Source organism: Hyperolius riggenbachi, chromosome 3 (genome assembly GCF_040937935.1).
Source record: "Hyperolius riggenbachi isolate aHypRig1 chromosome 3, aHypRig1.pri, whole genome shotgun sequence".
NCBI classification, from domain to species: domain Eukaryota; kingdom Metazoa; phylum Chordata; class Amphibia; order Anura; family Hyperoliidae; genus Hyperolius; species Hyperolius riggenbachi.
The window spans coordinates 33,322,698-33,341,466 of record NC_090648.1 but is presented as its reverse complement, the minus strand read 5'-3'; the positions used below and the strand labels follow the sequence as shown (position 1 = coordinate 33,341,466).

At 45.3% G+C, this 18,769-nt stretch overlaps 1 protein-coding gene across 3 annotated transcripts; it reads left to right on the top strand.

Annotated features, from left to right (window-relative positions):
- The first annotated feature begins 555 nt into the window (after positions 1-555).
- LOC137562533 (uncharacterized) lies at positions 556-17,221 on the top strand. Of its 3 annotated transcripts, XM_068273961.1 has the most exons (6): positions 556-769; positions 1,155-1,273; positions 1,363-1,481; positions 1,620-1,709; positions 4,592-4,755; positions 14,437-17,221. In XM_068273961.1, exons 5-6 carry the CDS (start codon positions 4,753-4,755, stop codon positions 15,862-15,864), a joined length of 1,431 nt encoding a protein of 476 aa, XP_068130062.1. In that variant the 5' UTR covers positions 556-769; positions 1,155-1,273; positions 1,363-1,481; positions 1,620-1,709; positions 4,592-4,752; the 3' UTR covers positions 15,865-17,221. The 3 variants fall into 3 exon arrangements, with proteins under 3 accessions (XP_068130062.1, XP_068130064.1, XP_068130063.1); XM_068273963.1 differs by lacking the exon at positions 1,155-1,273; XM_068273962.1 differs by lacking the exon at positions 1,363-1,481.
- Positions 17,222-18,769: the final 1,548 nt, after the last annotated feature.

The window sequence follows — 18,769 nt, the reverse complement described above, 5'->3', positions numbered from 1 at the left end:
AATTGGAAGCTTTTGGCTCAGCTCAGCACAGCTCAGTAACTTTGCAGGCACTGTGATTGCAGCGCAATATGATCCTCTTGCACTGCTCTAAACAGCTGCACTTCACTTCTGGGAATGCTTTGGGGAATGCTTTCTTTCACTGTGAGACGTTTGCTTTCAAAGTATACAGATGAACATATAGGTGAAATGTATGTAAAGCATATGATTGCAGCATGTGGGTATTGTGTGCAAACAAACATTTCTGCTCTCTGCTCGTCCCTCCTCCCTTCTCTGTCCACTCCCTGCCCTCTGTCCATCTTCTCCCCTTCTCTGCGTGTCCACCCCCCTCCCCTTCTCCTGTCCTGCTAGTCATTTCACTCCCAAATGCTTACCTTGTAAAAAAGATCTGGATCTTTTCAATGAACCGATTCGAATCATCCGGTTCATTGAAAAGATCCGAACTTCCCATCTCTACTATGCAATGAAAACGCCGCTCTGGCTGTTTAAAATCAACATTCTTCCTGTAGGAGGACTTGGGGGCGGAGCGGAAGTGCAGTAACCACGCTGGGACGCATAACAGAGCTCCAGCATGAAAGAGATACACACTGAATAGGAGGAAGCCGCCCCCAGCCTGGAAGGAGTGACAGGGAACCTCCCCCTGACATCACAGTGCTCAGACTGCACAGAAGCTAGTCTGAGCTAATAGACACAGGGAAGGCTTTTAAAAAGGAGGAAAGCAGGAAAAAGGACACTAGCGCGGCCAGATAAACTCATTTAGAGTCTAAATAAGGTAAGGCACATTACTCAGTGCCAGTATAAGCCAGTAATCAGCCATATAAATACTGACAAAAAGTCCCCATAAGACCAGCAGAACAGGGGACGCCCCAGATAGTCCAATTTATAGACTGTTTATGGGGAGGTTCACACAGGGAGGCAATTGTGTGGCGACTGCAAGAAACAGAGAGGTAGGTGATAAAAGAAAAACTTCTGCAGCAAACGCAGGAAGGTCTTTTTGAGGTGAGGACAAGAGTAAAAGACAACTAGCACCTCTTAATTCTATTTAAATATTCACTAGTCCAATGGAGTAGTGGGGCGGAGCCACTACCCAATGTGCTGCCATGGAGGCATAAGGAAAGAAGGATTAATGTGTGATGCTATCCTCCTGTCCTCCACAGCTCATCCCATCGTCCAAGCAGTACCTACCCGCACGCCGCCCACAGAGCGATCGCAGCAGTCCTTAAAAGTGTTCCAAAAACTGAGGGTTCGACCTGACGCCAATCCGGGCTTCTGAGAGGTGAGTGCACCTTTTGCCTTTGTTTCCCTCCTGACAGGTGGCTGACAAAGAAGGATTAATGTGTAATGCTATCCTCCTGTCCTCCACAGCTCATCCCATCGCCCAAGCGGTACCTACCCGCACGCCGTCCACAGAGCAATCGCTGCAGTCCTTAAAAGTGTTCCAAAAACTGAGGGTTCGACCTGATACCAATCTGGCCTTCTGAGAGGTGAGTACGCCTCTACTCTATGTTTTCTACACATATGACGTGAATGCCAAGTAATTCATCAATTTTAAAGCAGTTCTGTGTACATCAAATATGACAAATTAAGTTTATTACATTATTATCTTGTTTGATCATTTACAGAGTACTCGACTATCTATTACACAAGAAAATTGTACTGTCTACACTAAGGAACTGCGTACCTCCCTAACCTAAATTACCGTAAAATTTGAAGTAAGTAGTAGCATTTATATTTTATGTTTTCATATTATTCTGTAGCACTTTAACACACACATTTACTTTTGGAACACAAGTAAGCGATATCGTAACAAAATAACAATGAAGATAAGTAATCAACATGTAGACACACCTATCCATGCCAGGCACATATGCATTTTCCTGTAAAAAATAAAGTTACATAGTTGCCAGTACTACTAATTCCTTATACAGCATTGAAGAACTACAACTTTGGAAAATACTGCAAATAACTAAGATTGAATTGTACATTGGCTGACTATGTACTATACAATTATTCCTTGATTTTGACAAAAGTGACTTCCACAAAATTAACTATATATTACACATGCCAAAGCCATTGCATTTGAAAAAACATGAGAAAATATATAAAAGTTATTTACAATGTGCAAGGAACCCTTAAAGAGAAACTCCAACCAAGAATTGAACTTTATCCCAATCAGTAGCTGATACCCCCTTTTACATGAGAAATATATTGCTTTTCACAAACAGACCATCAGGGGGCGCTGTATGACTGATTTTGTGCTGAAACCCCTCCCACAAGAAGCTCTGGGACCGCGGTACTTTTGGCAGTTTGTTACAATGTAACAAGGTTCACAGACAGGAAATAGCTGTTTACAGCTGTCTCCAACGGCCAAAACAGCTAGGAGCAGCTACATAACCTGCCCACAGTAAAAATGTCACCATGTAATAAATGTCAGAATGTAAATCGGGGAGAGGAAATATTTACCAATGAGCAAACACTGACTAAATCATTTATACATAATTATTGTAAAAATGAAGCACTTTTTTTATTACATTATTTTCACTGGAGTTCCTCTTTAAAGCTTATACTAGCAATCGACATGAAGATTTGGAAAGTATAAAAACTACTGATTGGGTTTATGTAACGAGCGGCGGGAAGTAGCTGGACCGCCACTATCCCCGCCGCTCAACCTAATAGGACGCCGCGCGCTGGCCTGTCGCCGGCGCATAGTGTCAGAGCTATGCGCGCGGCCAGCGGCGGGACCTTTACGCGCACGGAGACGCGTCAGCTGACCTGAGGGTCGGCTGACATCACGATCAGCACTCCACAGCGCTGATTGGCTAGGTTGGTCGGGGTGGGCCTGAGGTTCCCTGCCTTGCATAAAGACAGCGAGCTGTCAGTAGCTCGCTGTCTGCTGTTGCGAATACTCAGTGTTAGCGCTCAGACCTAGATTGATCCTTGTGTGCATTGATCCAGCAGGAACCCAGGGATTACACACTTAGACTAGGATTATATTCATTCAAGTTACATCCTTGTGCCTTTTTCTCCCGCAAGTTCTCTCCTGCGCAGAAAAATTATGACATAGGAAATCGGGAGCTCCTGGCCATTAAGCTAGCTTTTGAAGAATGGTGTCACTGGTTGGAGGGTACAGAGCATGTCATTACTGTATATACGGATCACAGAAACTTAGAGTATATTGAGGGGGCTAAGAGACTCACCCCCCGACAGGCTAGCTGGTCCCTGTTTTTCTCTAGATTCAGATTTATCATCACGTTCAAACCAGGGAGCAAGAATATCAAGGCCGATGCCCTGTCAAGGTGTTTTGAACCGGAAACTGCTCTACCCTCCTAACCAGTGACTATTCTACCCTCCAAACCAGTTGGTCTGGGCGGGCCTGGGGTTCCCTGCCTTGCATAAAGACAGCGAGCTGTCAGTAGCTCGCTGTCTGCTGTTGCAAATACTCAGTGTTAGCGCTCAGACCTAGATAGATCCTTGTGTGCATTGATCCGGCAGGAACCCGGGAATTACACACTTAGACTAGGATTATATTCATTGTATTGATATTTTGTGTATGACTCTTTGCCTGTGACCTCTGATTACTCTCTCTGCCTCCTGATTCTGTACCTTACCCATCTGATCTGTTGCCGACCCTCTGCCTGGATACTTACCTAGATCTCTGCCTTTCGATTCTGTACCGTTGCCTATCTGATCTTGTTGCCGACCTTTTGCCTGAACTTCTCTCTGAATCTGCCTGCCGATTTTGTACTTTGTCTGCCCGTCTGTTGCCTACCTGATCTGTCTGACTACTCTCACTCTCACCAGTGGGCCCTCGCCACTGGTGAGGTAACGGCTGATCTCCTATCAGCAATTTACTGTTGCACCAATCATTACACCCTGAGTATTTAAAGAGACACTGAAGCGAAAAAAAATATATGATATAGTGAATTGGTTGTGTACTATGAATAATTACTAGAAGATTAGCAGCAAAGAAAATATCCTCATATTTTTATTTTCAGGTATACAGTGTTTTTTCTCACATTGCATCATCCTCTAATATGTGCAGATTACACAACACTCAGCATTCAAAATGATTATTTCAGAGCAGTCTGAACTAATGACCTCTCCTCTGGCAGAGAAAAAGTAATTAGTTCCCTTACAGTTGAGATAATAAAAGTCAGATAACAGCCCTCTCCACGAATTTGAAAGTCGTAGAGCTTAATGGCTTTTTTGCATAGAGATAACAACTGGAGTTTCTTAACTCTTCCTGTACTGGAAACAATTAGACTGATATATCTGATCTTAATGTTTTATTTCTTAGCTGTACTACACATACAAATCATAATATCATCATTTTTTTTCGCTTCAGTGTCTCTTTAAGTTGCTACTTGCATACGCCTTGTGCTTCTATATTTGTATTATTGGTGATTCTGCAGATCACCACATAATCAGAAATCTGTTTCCTCGCTACACTTTGTTACAGTTTACCATAATTTGAAACATTTATAAGTGTTCCAATACCACTAACATTACATAATATACATATCTGAAAATATTTTATGCTGAAGAAAACTGATTTACAACCCTTACTTATACTTGCACAATGTTCATTCAACAGATATCTGCCACTCCAACACCCACAACTTGTCCTTGGATTGTGCCTTTTAAAAAAAAAAAAAAAAAAGCATGTGGACTACAACAGTGTGTACCATCCCAAGCAGGAAGAGTTATTGAATAAAGACAGCATAAGATACATCTCTGGAACAAGTGTCTTCAGAAATGGTAACCATCAGTGTTAAAATCTACAAAAGATACTGTCAGTGTGGGCACCATAGGTTGTATTTTTAAATGCAAAGACAATGGCCACAATGAAATACTATTTTTACAGTTGTGTACAGAAGATTTTTACTATACTAATGGTTGAATGTCTGGTATTCAACTAGTTTTTTAAACCAGAGGTAACATTTATTAATTACACACGTCAACATGGAAAAGCAGGATTAACCAAACCTACTTTTTCAGACAAAAATTTCACGGGCTGTTTTCTGTGGGCAAACTTCCTCTGTTTGGTTTTTAAGATGTGAGTGTGGAAATTTGTACCCACATTAAAGGGACACTGAGTGTCATACTCACCGGGTCCGTGACCCTCAACGCTTCCAGGCAGGGGTCTCTACGCGTGCGCGCGGAGGGACGCTGAGTCTTGTAGTCCCTTTCAAGTCAAGATGGCGCACGATGTTGCGCGCGCAGCGCGGAGCTGTGTGCGCGCACGCGGCGCTGCGCACTGCGCTCGCGCAGGGTGGTGCGCGCGCTCGGCGCGGCGCACTGCGCATGCGCAGGCGTTAATTCTGGCGCCAGATTCAATTGCCACCAGTATTTAAGCAGCACTGTCCTTCACTGCAGTGCTGCTTGTTCTGGCAGTTTGGCTAGTGTTCCTAGTGTGATACCCTGATATATTTATCTCTGATCTCCTGTTGTGACCCGGCCTGTGTACTCGACTATCCTTGAACTCCGCCTGCCCCGACCTTCGGCTTGTGACATCGATCATCCTTGAACTCAGCCTGTCCTGACCCTTGGCTTGTGACCCCGACCATTCTTGAACTCTGCCTGCCCTGACCCTTGGCTTGTACTGTGGAATACGTCTCTTCACCCCAGTCCTTCACTCAGTAGTATCCTCCTGTTCTCCGAACCACTGTGGAGCTTCCTCTGGCGCAACCTGGTGGGCACTAGGCAGCGAAGCGCGGCATCCCCATTAGGGGGGTGTTCCGGCATCTCCATTAGGGGGGTGTCGGTGAAGACCCGTGGTCACTTAGACTCTGCGCTGGAGTGGTTCTATATCAGTGGTGAGGTCAACAGTCTCCTGATCATAACAGTAACAAGCAGCCATCATGGATACTAGTGGAGGACGAACACAGATGGACCTATTATGTGAAATGGTCTCCCAGCTAACACTTTCAGTCGCAGAGGTCCAAAAGGAGAACTCCGAGATCCGGGAATTTCTTAGGAATCAGCCGGTTATTCCAGCTCCTGCTTCCGCTCCTGCTCCCGCAGCCCCAGCGGCAGCTCAAGTTCCTGCAGTCAACATTGTGCCTATTGCTGTGGAAGGAGCAGCTACCGCTACACCAGAGCCCAGATTACCACTACCTGATCGGTTTTCAGGGGACCGATCTAAATTCCGGCTGTTCCAGAGCGCTTGTCGCCTCCATTTCACCTTACTACCCCGAACCTTCTCCAGTGAAGGGATCAAGGTCGGAGCCATCATCTCCCTTCTGCAAGGCGAACCTCAAGCCTGGGCCCTCCGGATGGTTGAACAGAGCGATCCAGCCTTAACCAGTGTCACTGCCTTCTTTGATGCCATGGCGGAACTGTATGACGACCCCGGAAGAGGGGCATCTGCAGAGACTGCTCTCCAAGCCTTACGTCAGGGAAAGAGGCCAGTGGAGGAATATGTCACCGATTTCCGTCGCTGGTCAGGAGACACCTCTTGGAATGAGTCAGCGCTTAAGTTTCAGTTCAGACAAGGCCTATCTGATGTGCTGAAGGATGAACTAGCCAGAGTTGGAGTCCCAGATACTTTAAAGGACCTCATTCGTTTGTCTGTCCAGATTGACCGGCGACTAAGAGAAAGACGGTTGGAAAGAGCAGGCCCTTCTCGTCCCATATGGGTCCCTTCTATGGCCGAAGCTTCCGCTACTCCTAGCTTTCCTGTTTCTTCTGCCGCATCGGATGTTCCTGAGCCTATGCAACTGGGGTTGGCTCGACCTGCCATCTCTCAGGAGGAGAGACAACGCAGAAGATCTGCCAATCTGTGCCTCTACTGTGGAGCCCCGGGCCACTTCCGGTTGAATTGTCCAGTCAGGCCTTCGGGTAAGCCTGACCGACCTTGCTGCAAGAACAGTACTACCCAACTACTGGCAGTCTCTCATATCCCTCTTACCCTCTCGTTTCAGGGCCCCAGAGGAGAGACCGTTAGAGTCAAGGCTATCATCGACTCCGGAGCCTGCTCCTGCTTCTTCGACATCAACCTGGCCTCACAACTTCAGCTTCCAACCCGCTGTAAGGGGGTTCCACTCACCATCCAGCTGGCTGATGGATCTTCCATCAACTCCGGTCCTATTACGTCAGAGACTTTCCCCTTGATGATCACCATTCAAGAAGAACATCACGAATACCTCTGTTTTGATTTGCTCCCTTCTCCACTCTTCCCGATCATTCTGGGCATGCCCTGGTTGAAGATGCACAACCCAACCATTGATTGGAGTACGGGTGAAGTGTCTTTCCGTTCAGATTATTGTCTCCGCAGTTGTTTCCCTCGGGCCGGAATCCTTTTCTGCTTAGATTCCAAGAAGAAGGACTCTGTTCCCTCGGCCTATCATGACTTCTTGGATGTCTTCGACAAGTCAGGGGCTGACGCCTTACCCCCTCATCGCATCTATGACTGCCCTGTTGATCTCCAGCCAGGTGCCTCCATTCCCTTTGGAAGGACTTATCAACTATCTGAGCCAGAATCCCAAGTATTGAAGGACTACATTGATGAAAATCTCAAAAAGGGCTTCATTCGCCCATCCACTTCACCTGCCGGGGCAGGAATCTTTTTCGTGGAGAAGAAGGACGGTTCCCTTCGTCCATGCATAGACTATAGGGAACTAAACAAGATTACAATTAAGAATCGGTATCCATTGCCTCTCATGTCAGACCTATTCCAAAGACTCCGTACTGCCAGGATATTCTCCAAACTGGATCTCCGTGGAGCTTATAACCTGGTCCGTATTCGAGAAGGAGACGAGTGGAAGACAGCTTTCCGTTCTAGGTTCGGGCATTTCGAGTATCTAGTGATGCCTTTCGGCCTATGTAATGCCCCCGCCACATTCCAGCACTTCGTGAACGATATCTTTCGTGATTTCATTGATGATTTCATGGTGGTGTACTTGGACGATATACTAGTCTTTTCCTCTTCCCTGGAGGAACATCGGGCTCATGTCAAGAAAGTGCTGTCTCGTCTTAGGACTCACGGCCTTTACGCTAAGCCTGAAAAGTGCGAATTCGAAAGGAGGTCTATCCAGTTTCTGGGGTTGAAGATTTCACCTGGCGGTCTAGAAATGGATCCACAGAAAGTCTCTGCCATTCTGGATTGGCCCGTCCCTTCTGATAGAAAGGCTGTACAGAGGTTTATTGGTTTCTCCAACTTCTATAGAAGATTTATCAAGAATTTCTCTTTAGTGGCCCCCATCACACAATTAACCAGTACCCGGCAGACTTTCCACTGGACTTCCGAAGCCCAAGAGGCCTTTGAAAGGTTGAAGACCTGCTTCACTTCGGCGCCTGTTCTGAGACATGCGGAACCTTCTAAGCCTTTCATCCTGGAGGTGGACGCCTCAGAGATTGCTATTGGAGCCATCTTGTCACAACGATTCGATCCTAAAGACCTTCTCCATCCTATTGCATTCTTCTCGCGGAAACTTAACCCTGCCGAAAGGAACTATGATGTGGCGGATCGAGAACTCCTTGCTATCAAAGCCACCCTGGAGGAATGGCGTTACTTATTGGAGGGAGCAGAACATCCTATCCTCATTTTCACAGATCATAAAAACCTCGAATATCTCCGTTCAGCCAAGAGATTGAAGCCTCGACAAGCCAGATGGTCCCTGTTTTTCTCAAGGTTTAACTTCCACTTAACTTACCGCCCTGGCTCTAAGAATACAAAACCGGACGCTCTGTCACGTATGTTCCATTCTGAGACTGTTCCCAGCTCAATTCCGGAGAATATCTTATCATCACAACACTTCTTACTTCTTCAATCAAGTCTACTCACTTCTATCCAACAGGAATCCGCTCTTCTTGACACCTCCCTCGATTTGCTGCTCAAGGATGGTCTCTACTATTACCAGGAAAAGATCTTTGTTCCTCCCAGGTCACGACTTTCTGTCCTTCAGGCCTGTCATGATGATAAGCTAGCAGGCCATTTTGGAATGGCGAAGACACTCGAGTTATTACAAAGAACTTTTTGGTGGCCTGAGATGACCAAGGACTGCTATCATTTTGTGGAGACTTGCGAGACCTGTGCCCGGTCCAAGAGTTCCCGCACCAAGCCCTGGGGTCTGTTGAACCCGCTGCCCATTCCAGAACGGCCCTGGGAGAACATAGCCATGGACTTCATAGTAGAACTTCCGCCTTCCAAGGGTTTCACGACTATCTTGGTGGTAGTCGACCGATTCTCCAAAATGGCACACTTCTTCCCTCTTAGGGGACTGCCCACGGCTGCAGAAACTGCGGAAATTTTTTTGAAAGAAGTAGTTAAACTCCACGGATTACCTAGAGACATTGTTTCAGATCGAGGAGTCCAGTTCACCTCTAAGTTTTGGCAGGAGTTGTGCAACAGACTGAATATTCACACTTCATTATCATCAGGCTATCATCCGCAAACTAACGGTCAAACAGAACGAACAAACCAGACCCTTGAACAGTACCTCCGATGTTTTTCATCTGCTTCACAAGAAGACTGGTCTTCACTCCTGGCCACTGCAGAATTTGCTTTTAATAACACAATCCATGCCTCCACCAACCAATCTCCATTTTTTGTGAATTATGGATTCCATCCTTCATTTCTGTTAGGTTTCAAGTCGGAATCTAAGGTTCCAGGAGTCCAGGAGAGAATATCTTCCATCACCGACAACTTCTTTAAAGTACAAAGAATTCTGAAAGAATCCCAAGAGAAGGGAAAGAGATTCGCCGACAGACACAGAAAGCAGGGGCCAAGTCTTGTACCAGGAGATCAGGTCTGGCTCTCTACAGTTAATTTAAAGCTTCGATGTCCATCCAAGAAGCTTGGGCCAAAATTTATTGGACCTTTTTCTATTCTGAAGCAGGTGAATCCAGTAGCCTTTAAGTTGTCATTGCCAAGGTCCTTACGGGTGCACCCAGTATTCCATGTCTCCTGTTTAAAGAAAGTGGAGGTTAGTAAATTTCCTGGACGTTGCCCTTGCCCTCCTGCTCCAGTTCTTGTAGAGGGTGTGGAGGAATTTGAGGTAGAGAAGATCCTGGATAGCAGGAGGATTAGGAATTCCATTCAGTATTTAATTAAGTGGAAGGGTTTTGGTATGGAGGAGAACTCTTGGGAACCGGGCAGGAATATTCACGCTCCGAGATTGATTAGGCAGTTCCATCAAAGATTCCCACAGAAACCAAGACCTGAGGGCACCCGGAGGTTGCCATTAGGGGGGGGGCAATGTCATACTCACCGGGTCCGTGACCCTCAACGCTTCCAGGCAGGGGTCTCTACGCGTGCGCGCGGAGGGACGCTGAGTCTTGTAGTCCCTTTCAAGTCAAGATGGCGCACGATGTTGCGCGCGCAGCGCGGAGCTGTGTGCGCGCACGCGGCGCTGCGCACTGCGCTCGCGCAGGGTGGTGCGCGCGCTTGGCGCGGCGCACTGCGCATGCGCAGGCGTTAATTCTGGCACCAGATTCAATTGCCACCAGTATTTAAGCAGCACTGTCCTTCACTGCAGTGCTGCTTGTTCTGGCAGTTTGGCTAGTGTTCCTAGTGTGATACCCTGATATATTTATCTCTGATCTCCTGTTGTGACCCGGCCTGTGTACTCGACTATCCTTGAACTCCGCCTGCCCCGACCTTCGGCTTGTGACATCGATCATCCTTGAACTCAGCCTGTCCTGACCCTTGGCTTGTGACCCCGACCATTCTTGAACTCTGCCTGCCCTGACCCTTGGCTTGTACTGTGGAATACGTCTCTTCACCCCAGTCCTTCACTCAGTAGTATCCTCCTGTTCTCCGAACCACTGTGGAGCTTCCTCTGGCGCAACCTGGTGGGCACTAGGCAGCGAAGCGCGGCATCCCCATTAGGGGGGTGTTCCGGCATCTCCATTAGGGGGGTGTCGGTGAAGACCCGTGGTCACTTAGACTCTGCGCTGGAGTGGTTCTATATCAGTGGTGAGGTCAACAGTCTCCTGATCATAATACTGAGCTCAACTAAAAAATGAAAATTGTACTCACCCGGGGCTTTCTCCAGCCCAGTGCTGATCGGGAGGTCCCACGACGGTGTCCTGGCTCCTCTGCTAGTCTCTGCTCCGGAATGGCTGCCCGGCGGTACCCCGGAGACACTTGGCCGAGTGTCTGGCTCCTTCTTCCGCGTATGACGCGGCTGACGTCACCACGCCGGCCGCCGTGATGACGCAAGGCGGCCGGAGTGGTGGCGTCAGCCGCGTCATACGTGGAAGAAGGAGCCAGACACTCGGCCGAGTGTCGCCGGGCTACCGCCGGGCAGCCATTCTGGAGCGGGGACTAGGAGAGGAGCCAGGACGCCGTCGTGGGACCTCCCGATCAGCACTGGACTGGAGAAAGCCCCGGGTGAGTACAATTTTCATTTTTTAGTAGAGCTTGGAGTCCCTTTAAGCAGGTCATTACTTGCTTTACGAGGTGATTGCATCTGAGGGGAAGGATGTTAGTTATATCTATACATATATAAATTTCTTCTTTTATGTATGTACGCTGATTTACGTACCAAATTATCAAATGGTTTGGGCCAGGTAGACAAACTGGTGTTACAAAAATGGTGTTTGTGAATGTGACTTACATGCAAATAAATTAAACCATCAGTACCGAAAAGTACTGTAAACTGCAGAGAACTGAAGACAATGTTTCAAAGAACTGATTAATTTGTACATGTCATTACTTAAAATTCATGTAGGTCATGTGTCAATTATACCACTAAAGTTATGTAAAAGGAAATTAGGTTAATCATTATTTTGCATTTTGTACACGAATAGAAATAAAAGATGTGCTCATTTCAAATACAAAAAGCCATACGTAAGTTTTAAACTTTTTAGTTTCACTACTATGTAGCTGGCCCTTCGATTAGGAGGAATACATTATACACAAACTAAAAGTAACAACCGACTAAATATGTACATATATTTAGAAAGTTGATGAATCAACACAGAAGTGTTGTTTCTATCCCATTCAAATAATCTTATACAGATGAATACAATTATAAAAATGAGTTCTTAGGAGAAGGAATATTGAAAGACTTATAGGTTGGGTAAGATTTATACTGCCTACTTTCAGTGGCAGCTGCATACCACTATTTTTTGGGAAACATATGTGGTAAGTTATTTGGTAAAACATGTGGTTGTTATCATAGTTTTGAACTATTTTTACAATTAAACATGTACATGAATACTAGGTCAAGATTGACTGAGAAATATGTCGCCACTTCGATGATTATTGATGCCCAAAAAATTTACTTAAAACATTAATACAGTGGGTTGCAAAAGTATTCGGCCCCCTTGAAGTTTTCCACATTTTGTCACATTACTGCCACAAACATGCATCAATTTTATTGGAATTCCACATGAAAGACCAATACAAAGTGGTGTACACGTGAGAAGTGGATCGAAAATCATACATCATTCCAAACATTTTTTTACAAATAAATAACTGCAAAATGGGGTGTGCGTAATTATTCGGCCCCCTGAGTCAATACTTTGTAGAACCACCTTTTGCTGCAATTACAGCTGCCAGTCTTTTAGGGTATGTCTCTACCAGCTTTGCACATCTAGAGACTGAAATCTTTGCCCATTCTTCTTTGCAAAACAGCTCCAGCTCAGTCAGATCAGATGGACAGCGTTTGTGAACAGCAGTTTTCAGATCTTGCTACAGATTCCCGATTGGATTTAGATCTGGACTTTGACTGGGCCATTCTAACACATAGATATGTTTTGTTTTAAACCATTCCATTGTTGCCCTGGCTTTATGTTTAGGGGCATTGTCCTGCTGGAAGGTGAACCTCCGCCCCAGTCTCAAGTCTTTTGCAGTCTCCAAGAGGTTTTCTTCCAAGTTTGCCCTGTATTTGGCTCCATCCATCTTCCCATCAACTCTGACCAGCTTCCCTGTCCCTGCTGAAGAGATGCACCCCCCCAAGCATGATGCTGCCACCACCATATTACACAGTGGGGATGGTGTGTTCAGAGTGATGTGCAGTGTTAGTTTTCTGCCACACATAGCGTTTTGCATTTTGGCCAAAAAGTTCTATTTTGGTCTCATCTGACCAGAGCACCTTCTTCCACATGTTTGCTGTGTCCCCCACATGGCTTATGGCAAACTGCAAACGAGACTTCTTATGCTTTCTGTTAACAATGCCTTTATTCTTGCCACTCTTCCATAAAGGCCAACTTTGTACAGTGCATGACTAATAGTTGTCCTATGGACAGTCTCCCACCTGAGCTGTAGATCTCTGCAGCTCGTCCAGAGTCACCATGGGCCTCTTGACTGCATTTCTGATCAGCGTTCTCCTTGTTCAGCCTGTGAGTTTAGGTGGATGGCCTTGTCTTGGTAGGTTTACAGTTGTGCCATACTCCTTCCATTTCTGAATGATCGCTTGAACAGTGCTCCGTGGGATGTTCAAGGCTTTGGATATCTTTTTGTAGCCTAAGCCTGCTTTAAATTTCTCAATAACTTGATCCCTGACCTGTCTTGTGTGTTCTTTGGACTTCACGGTGTTGTTGCTCCCAATATTCTCTTAGACAACCTCTGAGGCCCTCACAGAGCAGCTGTATTTGTACTGACATTAGATTACATACAGGTGCACTATATTTAGTCATTAGCACTCATCAGGAAATGTCTATAGGCAACTGACTGCACTCAGATCAAAGGGGGCCGAATAATTATGCACACACCACTTTGCAGTTATTTATTTGTAAAAAATAATTGGAATCATGTATGATTTTCGTTCCACTTCTCGTGTGTACACCACTTTGTGTTGGTCTTTCACGTGGAATTCCAATAAAATTGATTCATGTTTGTGGCAGTAATATGACAAAATGTGGAAAATTTCAAGGGGGCCGAATACTTTTGCAACCCACTGTACATATATGAAAGCCTATCTGGCTTTTCCTCAAACGTGCAAACAAAAGAGAATAGATACTATGTAAGGCTTTGCTATGATATAATAATATAATATATAAAAAAGATCACTGTCATCTATGAAGTCTTCTCATATAAGGCAAGCTACCCTATGCCTGCACTGTTAAATAAATATAGCTGAATCATTACAGCAAATGGTTTCTCCGCAATGTAATCTGGGAAAATAAAAATATTAACAATAATTACAAGATAGCTGGGAAATTTTTCTCTTGTATGTTCACACAAGTATATATGGTACATGAACTGAGGTTTTTTTGATTTGAAACAAAGTACTAAAATCACTGCCCATGTCACTACCTTGTCTTTTGACAAAAAAATTATTACGGAACCCCAGCCTTTAGAAAATGTACTTCTTATTATGCAGTACAAAAAAAACATCGGTAATTTGATTAACATAATTTTGGATCTCGATGTTTGCTTTCTGAATCAACTTCTGGTATGTAACATGAACAAGATAAGTGTTTGAGAATTACATGAAAGTAGAGATAACGCAATAATTTCATACTTACTGAACACGTACTTTGTTACAGGCCGCATCTGGACAGATTACGACCATCACTAGCAACAAAGGAAAACCCAAACTAGACCACGATGGCTACCTGTATGTCTTTGACAGGAGGAGTCATGACGGTCAAGTGGATTTCTGGAGATGCACTAGAAAAAACAAGGATCCTCCTTGCTTGGGACGTGTACACACTGATGTAGGCACTGGGAAAGTTGTTGGTATACTTCGCAAACACAACCATGGACAAAATGTGGCCCTGGTGGAGGTATCTCGCGTTAGGTGTACCATCAAGGAAAAAGCAATATGCTCAAAGGGTGGCCCTTCCACAATCATTAATTTGGCCCTTAAGAATGTTGAACCGGCAGTTGTAGATTCTTTACCGCCGAGGGACTGTTTACGTCATTTGGTCCAGAATGTTAGGAAACGAGTTATGTCACAACCTTGTGGTCCAAAGTCTCTAGCTGACCTCATCATACCAGATAAATACAGATTTTACTCTGTGTCAGACCTAGAGACTGTGCCATTTCTCCTTTATGACTCTGGACCTAATGACGAACATAGAATTCTGATTTTTGGCAACAGTGCAAACGCTGCTTGGATAGAACATGTCAAATATTTGTACGGGGATGGAACTTTTAAAATTGCTCTCCAATTATTCCAGCAAGTTTTTGCACTGGTGGGAAAAAGGGAAGACTATGTTCTCCCTCTGCTGTACTGCTTGCTGCCAAACAAAAGTCAAGCGACATACAAAAAAATGTTTGAAGCTATCCACCAATTGTGGCCTAAGCTGAACCCTGAGTATTATTCCACGGACTATGAAGTTGGAGCTATTAATGCATTCAAAGCAGTCTTCCCCTCCTGCCGCATTAATGGTTGTTTCTTTCATTTGACGCGGAATATAAAAAAACAATTGGACAACCGGGGACTTTGTCCGAGGTATTCTTCGGACCCAGAGTTTGCTATTCATGCTCGCATGATAGCAGCTCTGGCATTTGTCCCACCTCCAGATTTGGAGGCGGCAGTGGATGCCATCAAATATGACCTCAAAGAGGAAATCCGGCCAATACTCAGCTGGTTCAGTCGAGTATACATTGGAATCTGTGGGAGACGCCTTCGTAAACCGAACTTTCCTCCCTCCCTGTGGTCGGTATATGAACGCACTCTGACAGGCTTGGACCGCACAAACAATAACGTGGAAGCAGCTCATCGTCGCCTGCGATCGGAGCTCGACATGGAACACTCGAGCATATGGCGTTACGTTGATGGTATACTGAAGGTGCAGAAATGGAGAGACTTACAATATGCTCAGTTTTTGAGGGGAGAATCTGCACCACACAAAAAACGCCAATACAAAGATTGTGACGAAAAATTGCAACGAATTGTTGGGCAGTACCAACACAGAACTTTTTGGGAGTACCTAAGAGGGGTGGCTCTAAATGTAGAGTTGGATTAAATTATTGGAAAATTAAGCAAATTTTGGTCATAATACTTGTATTCGAGATACAGTCAGGAAAGTAAGTATGCCATTTTCATCACAACCACATTGTGCGTGAGTTATTGGCTGTCTGTACAAAACTACACACCCTGCTGTACACTTTTTTGAGCTAATACATACAAATGTAGGCAGCTGTAAACCTCGGTGCTAACACCTTATATAGAATTGCTTTATTTTTTAAGGGCATTCAATCACAGCAGCCGTGTTGATTAACCTTCCTGGTGGTAAGCCCGAGCTGAGCTCGGGCTATGCCACCGGAAGGCACCGCTCAGGCCCCGCTGGGCCGATTTGCATAATTTTTTTTTTGCTACACGCAGCTAGCACTCCCTGTGTGTGCAATCCGATCGCCGCCTCTCCCCGCCGATCCGCCGCTATCCATCGCGCTGCAGCCGCCCCCCCCAGACCCCGTGCGCTGCCTGGCCAATCAGTGCCAGGCAGCGCTGAGGGGTGGATCGGAGTCCTCTTTGACGTCACGACGTCGAGGGCGTCGGCGACGTCATCCCGCCCGTCGCCATGGGGAAGCCCTCCAGGAGATCCCATTCTGAGCGGCTATCATGTAGCGAGACCTTGTCTCGCTACATGATATAGAAAAAAAAAACAGCTGTGCTGCCCCCTGACGGATTTTAATAAACCGCAAGGAGGGTTAAAAACATACCACAGTGATGTACTTATATCCAAATTAATCTATACGCATTGGGACATTAATTGAACAACCATCCTCAAGACTACTGCCGTCAGCCTCTAACATCTCTATGTAGTAACAGCTCCTGCAGCTCCTGCACAGACTGAACTCCCATGAACACTCAATGCTGTCTGAAAATGCTAAGGCTGTAAAAGAGGAAGTGAACAAGGCTTGATTAATTCCCGCAGAATTGAAACTTCACAGAGAATTGAAGTTGTTAAACTAAATGATAACCAAATCTGATTTGAGAACTGTCCATTGACTAATTGAACAGGCAGAATTTTGTGCATGCAGGACTACTTTGTCTCTGAGCCACTATAATACACATAATACACTAAGAAACTGTAAGACAAGCAGTTTTGTACATGACAATCACAACAAGTGTTATATTATGAAATTAACTTTTATTGACACTTGTTACCATTAAATACCAAACCAACATTGCATTTAGCTCAATGATCATGAATGCATTATTTAAGTTGCATTTGCAACGGTACTAAACTAAGTGTTACAATTATTTTTGGATGCAATACACTGCTTTAAAGGGATACTGTACGGGGTCGGGGGAAAATGAGTTGAAGTTACCCGGGGCTTCTAATGGTCCCCCACAGACATCCTGTGCCCGCGCAGCCACTCCCTAATGCTCCGGCCCCGCCTCCCGTTCACTTCTGGAATTTCAGACTTTAAAGTCTGAAAACCACTGCGCCTGCGTTGCCGTGTCCTCTCGCCCGCTGATGACACCAGGAGCGTACTGCGCAGGCCCAGTATGGTCTGTTCCTGCGCCACGCGCTCCTGGTGACATCAGGGGAAGCGAGGACATGGCAACGCAGGCGCAGTGGTTTTCAGACTTTAAAGTCTTAAATTCCAGAAGTGAACCGGAGGCGGGGCCGGAGCATCGGTGAGTGGCTGGCTGCGCGGGCACAGGATATCTGTGGGGGACCATTAGAAACCCCGCATAAGTTCAACTCATTTTCCCCCGACCCCCTTACAGTATCCCTTTAAGCATTGCAATCTCAATGAATGATTACAGTTTTGCACAACACTTTGACTTGCAAAACACTATTTGCTGATCGGTAACATGTTACGTTGTATACAAATTGTGATGGCGAATTCTAAGCCAATGTACAACATGTAAAAATAGAAGATTAAAAAATATGCTGACATAAACTATTTCTATACAAGTACCATGAAGAAACAATATATGTTGATTGATCAAAATTATTAATTTGAAACCGTTATATCATGTTATGACTGTTTCCATACTTTGACTGTTAATGGTACGCTGTGTATACTGCTACAAAACATGCCTACAATATAGAACTTTTAAAAGTCTAATTTATAACTTCATGTTACTTTACATTGTTTTATTAATACTCTGGTGATTAACGTGACAATTTACTATTCTTCATTATAAAAATCTGTTTTCTGAATTCGTTTCAATTTTTACTGTTTTATGAAAACACTGGTGAGCGACGTGACTATTTACTATGATTAATTGAAAGAAATAGGCCCCGTTCACACTTGCGTTTTTGCAAAAAACGGAACGGATGTCCGGATCCGTTCCGTGCGCATCCGGACCGGATGCGTACGGTTGCACTCCGGATCCGGTCCAGATCCGTTTCGTTTGCCTCCCGTTTTTCATCAGTTAGTGATCCGGTTGATATCCGGATCCTTTTCTAAAGAGATAACAGACTAAATAAATTCTTGGGGTCTGGGAGGTCTGCAGAAGCCCTGGGGTCATTGTTGGAGACAGCCTTACATGTGGAGACCATCCTTGGATATAGAGACTGCAGTTTGGACCATGGATCCAGTGTTTTTGTACTCATTTTACCTGGGAATTGTCTCCTTTTTGATTTTTACCTATTACTATGTGGGAAGAAGGCGTGCTCCTCGCAGGAGATGGTGGGTGCACCAGGCAGGTAGCTGCTGCACCTGTAGAATCAGGTCCTCAGGTGTGTAGGGCCTCACCTCTTCATCCGACATGCTGCCAAATATCTCCAGCCACAAGTCACTGCTGCTCCACTCCTCAAACGCTGGGCCCATGTACCATCCAAAATGGCCACTATGACCATAGAAAACGCATAGGAAGTAGGTAGAACGTCCAGATTTGCTAGCCTGTGTGTTGCCTCCTTTCTGTTTCTCATTGGTTTTAGCTGTGCGGATGGTGCAGTCAGGATCTGG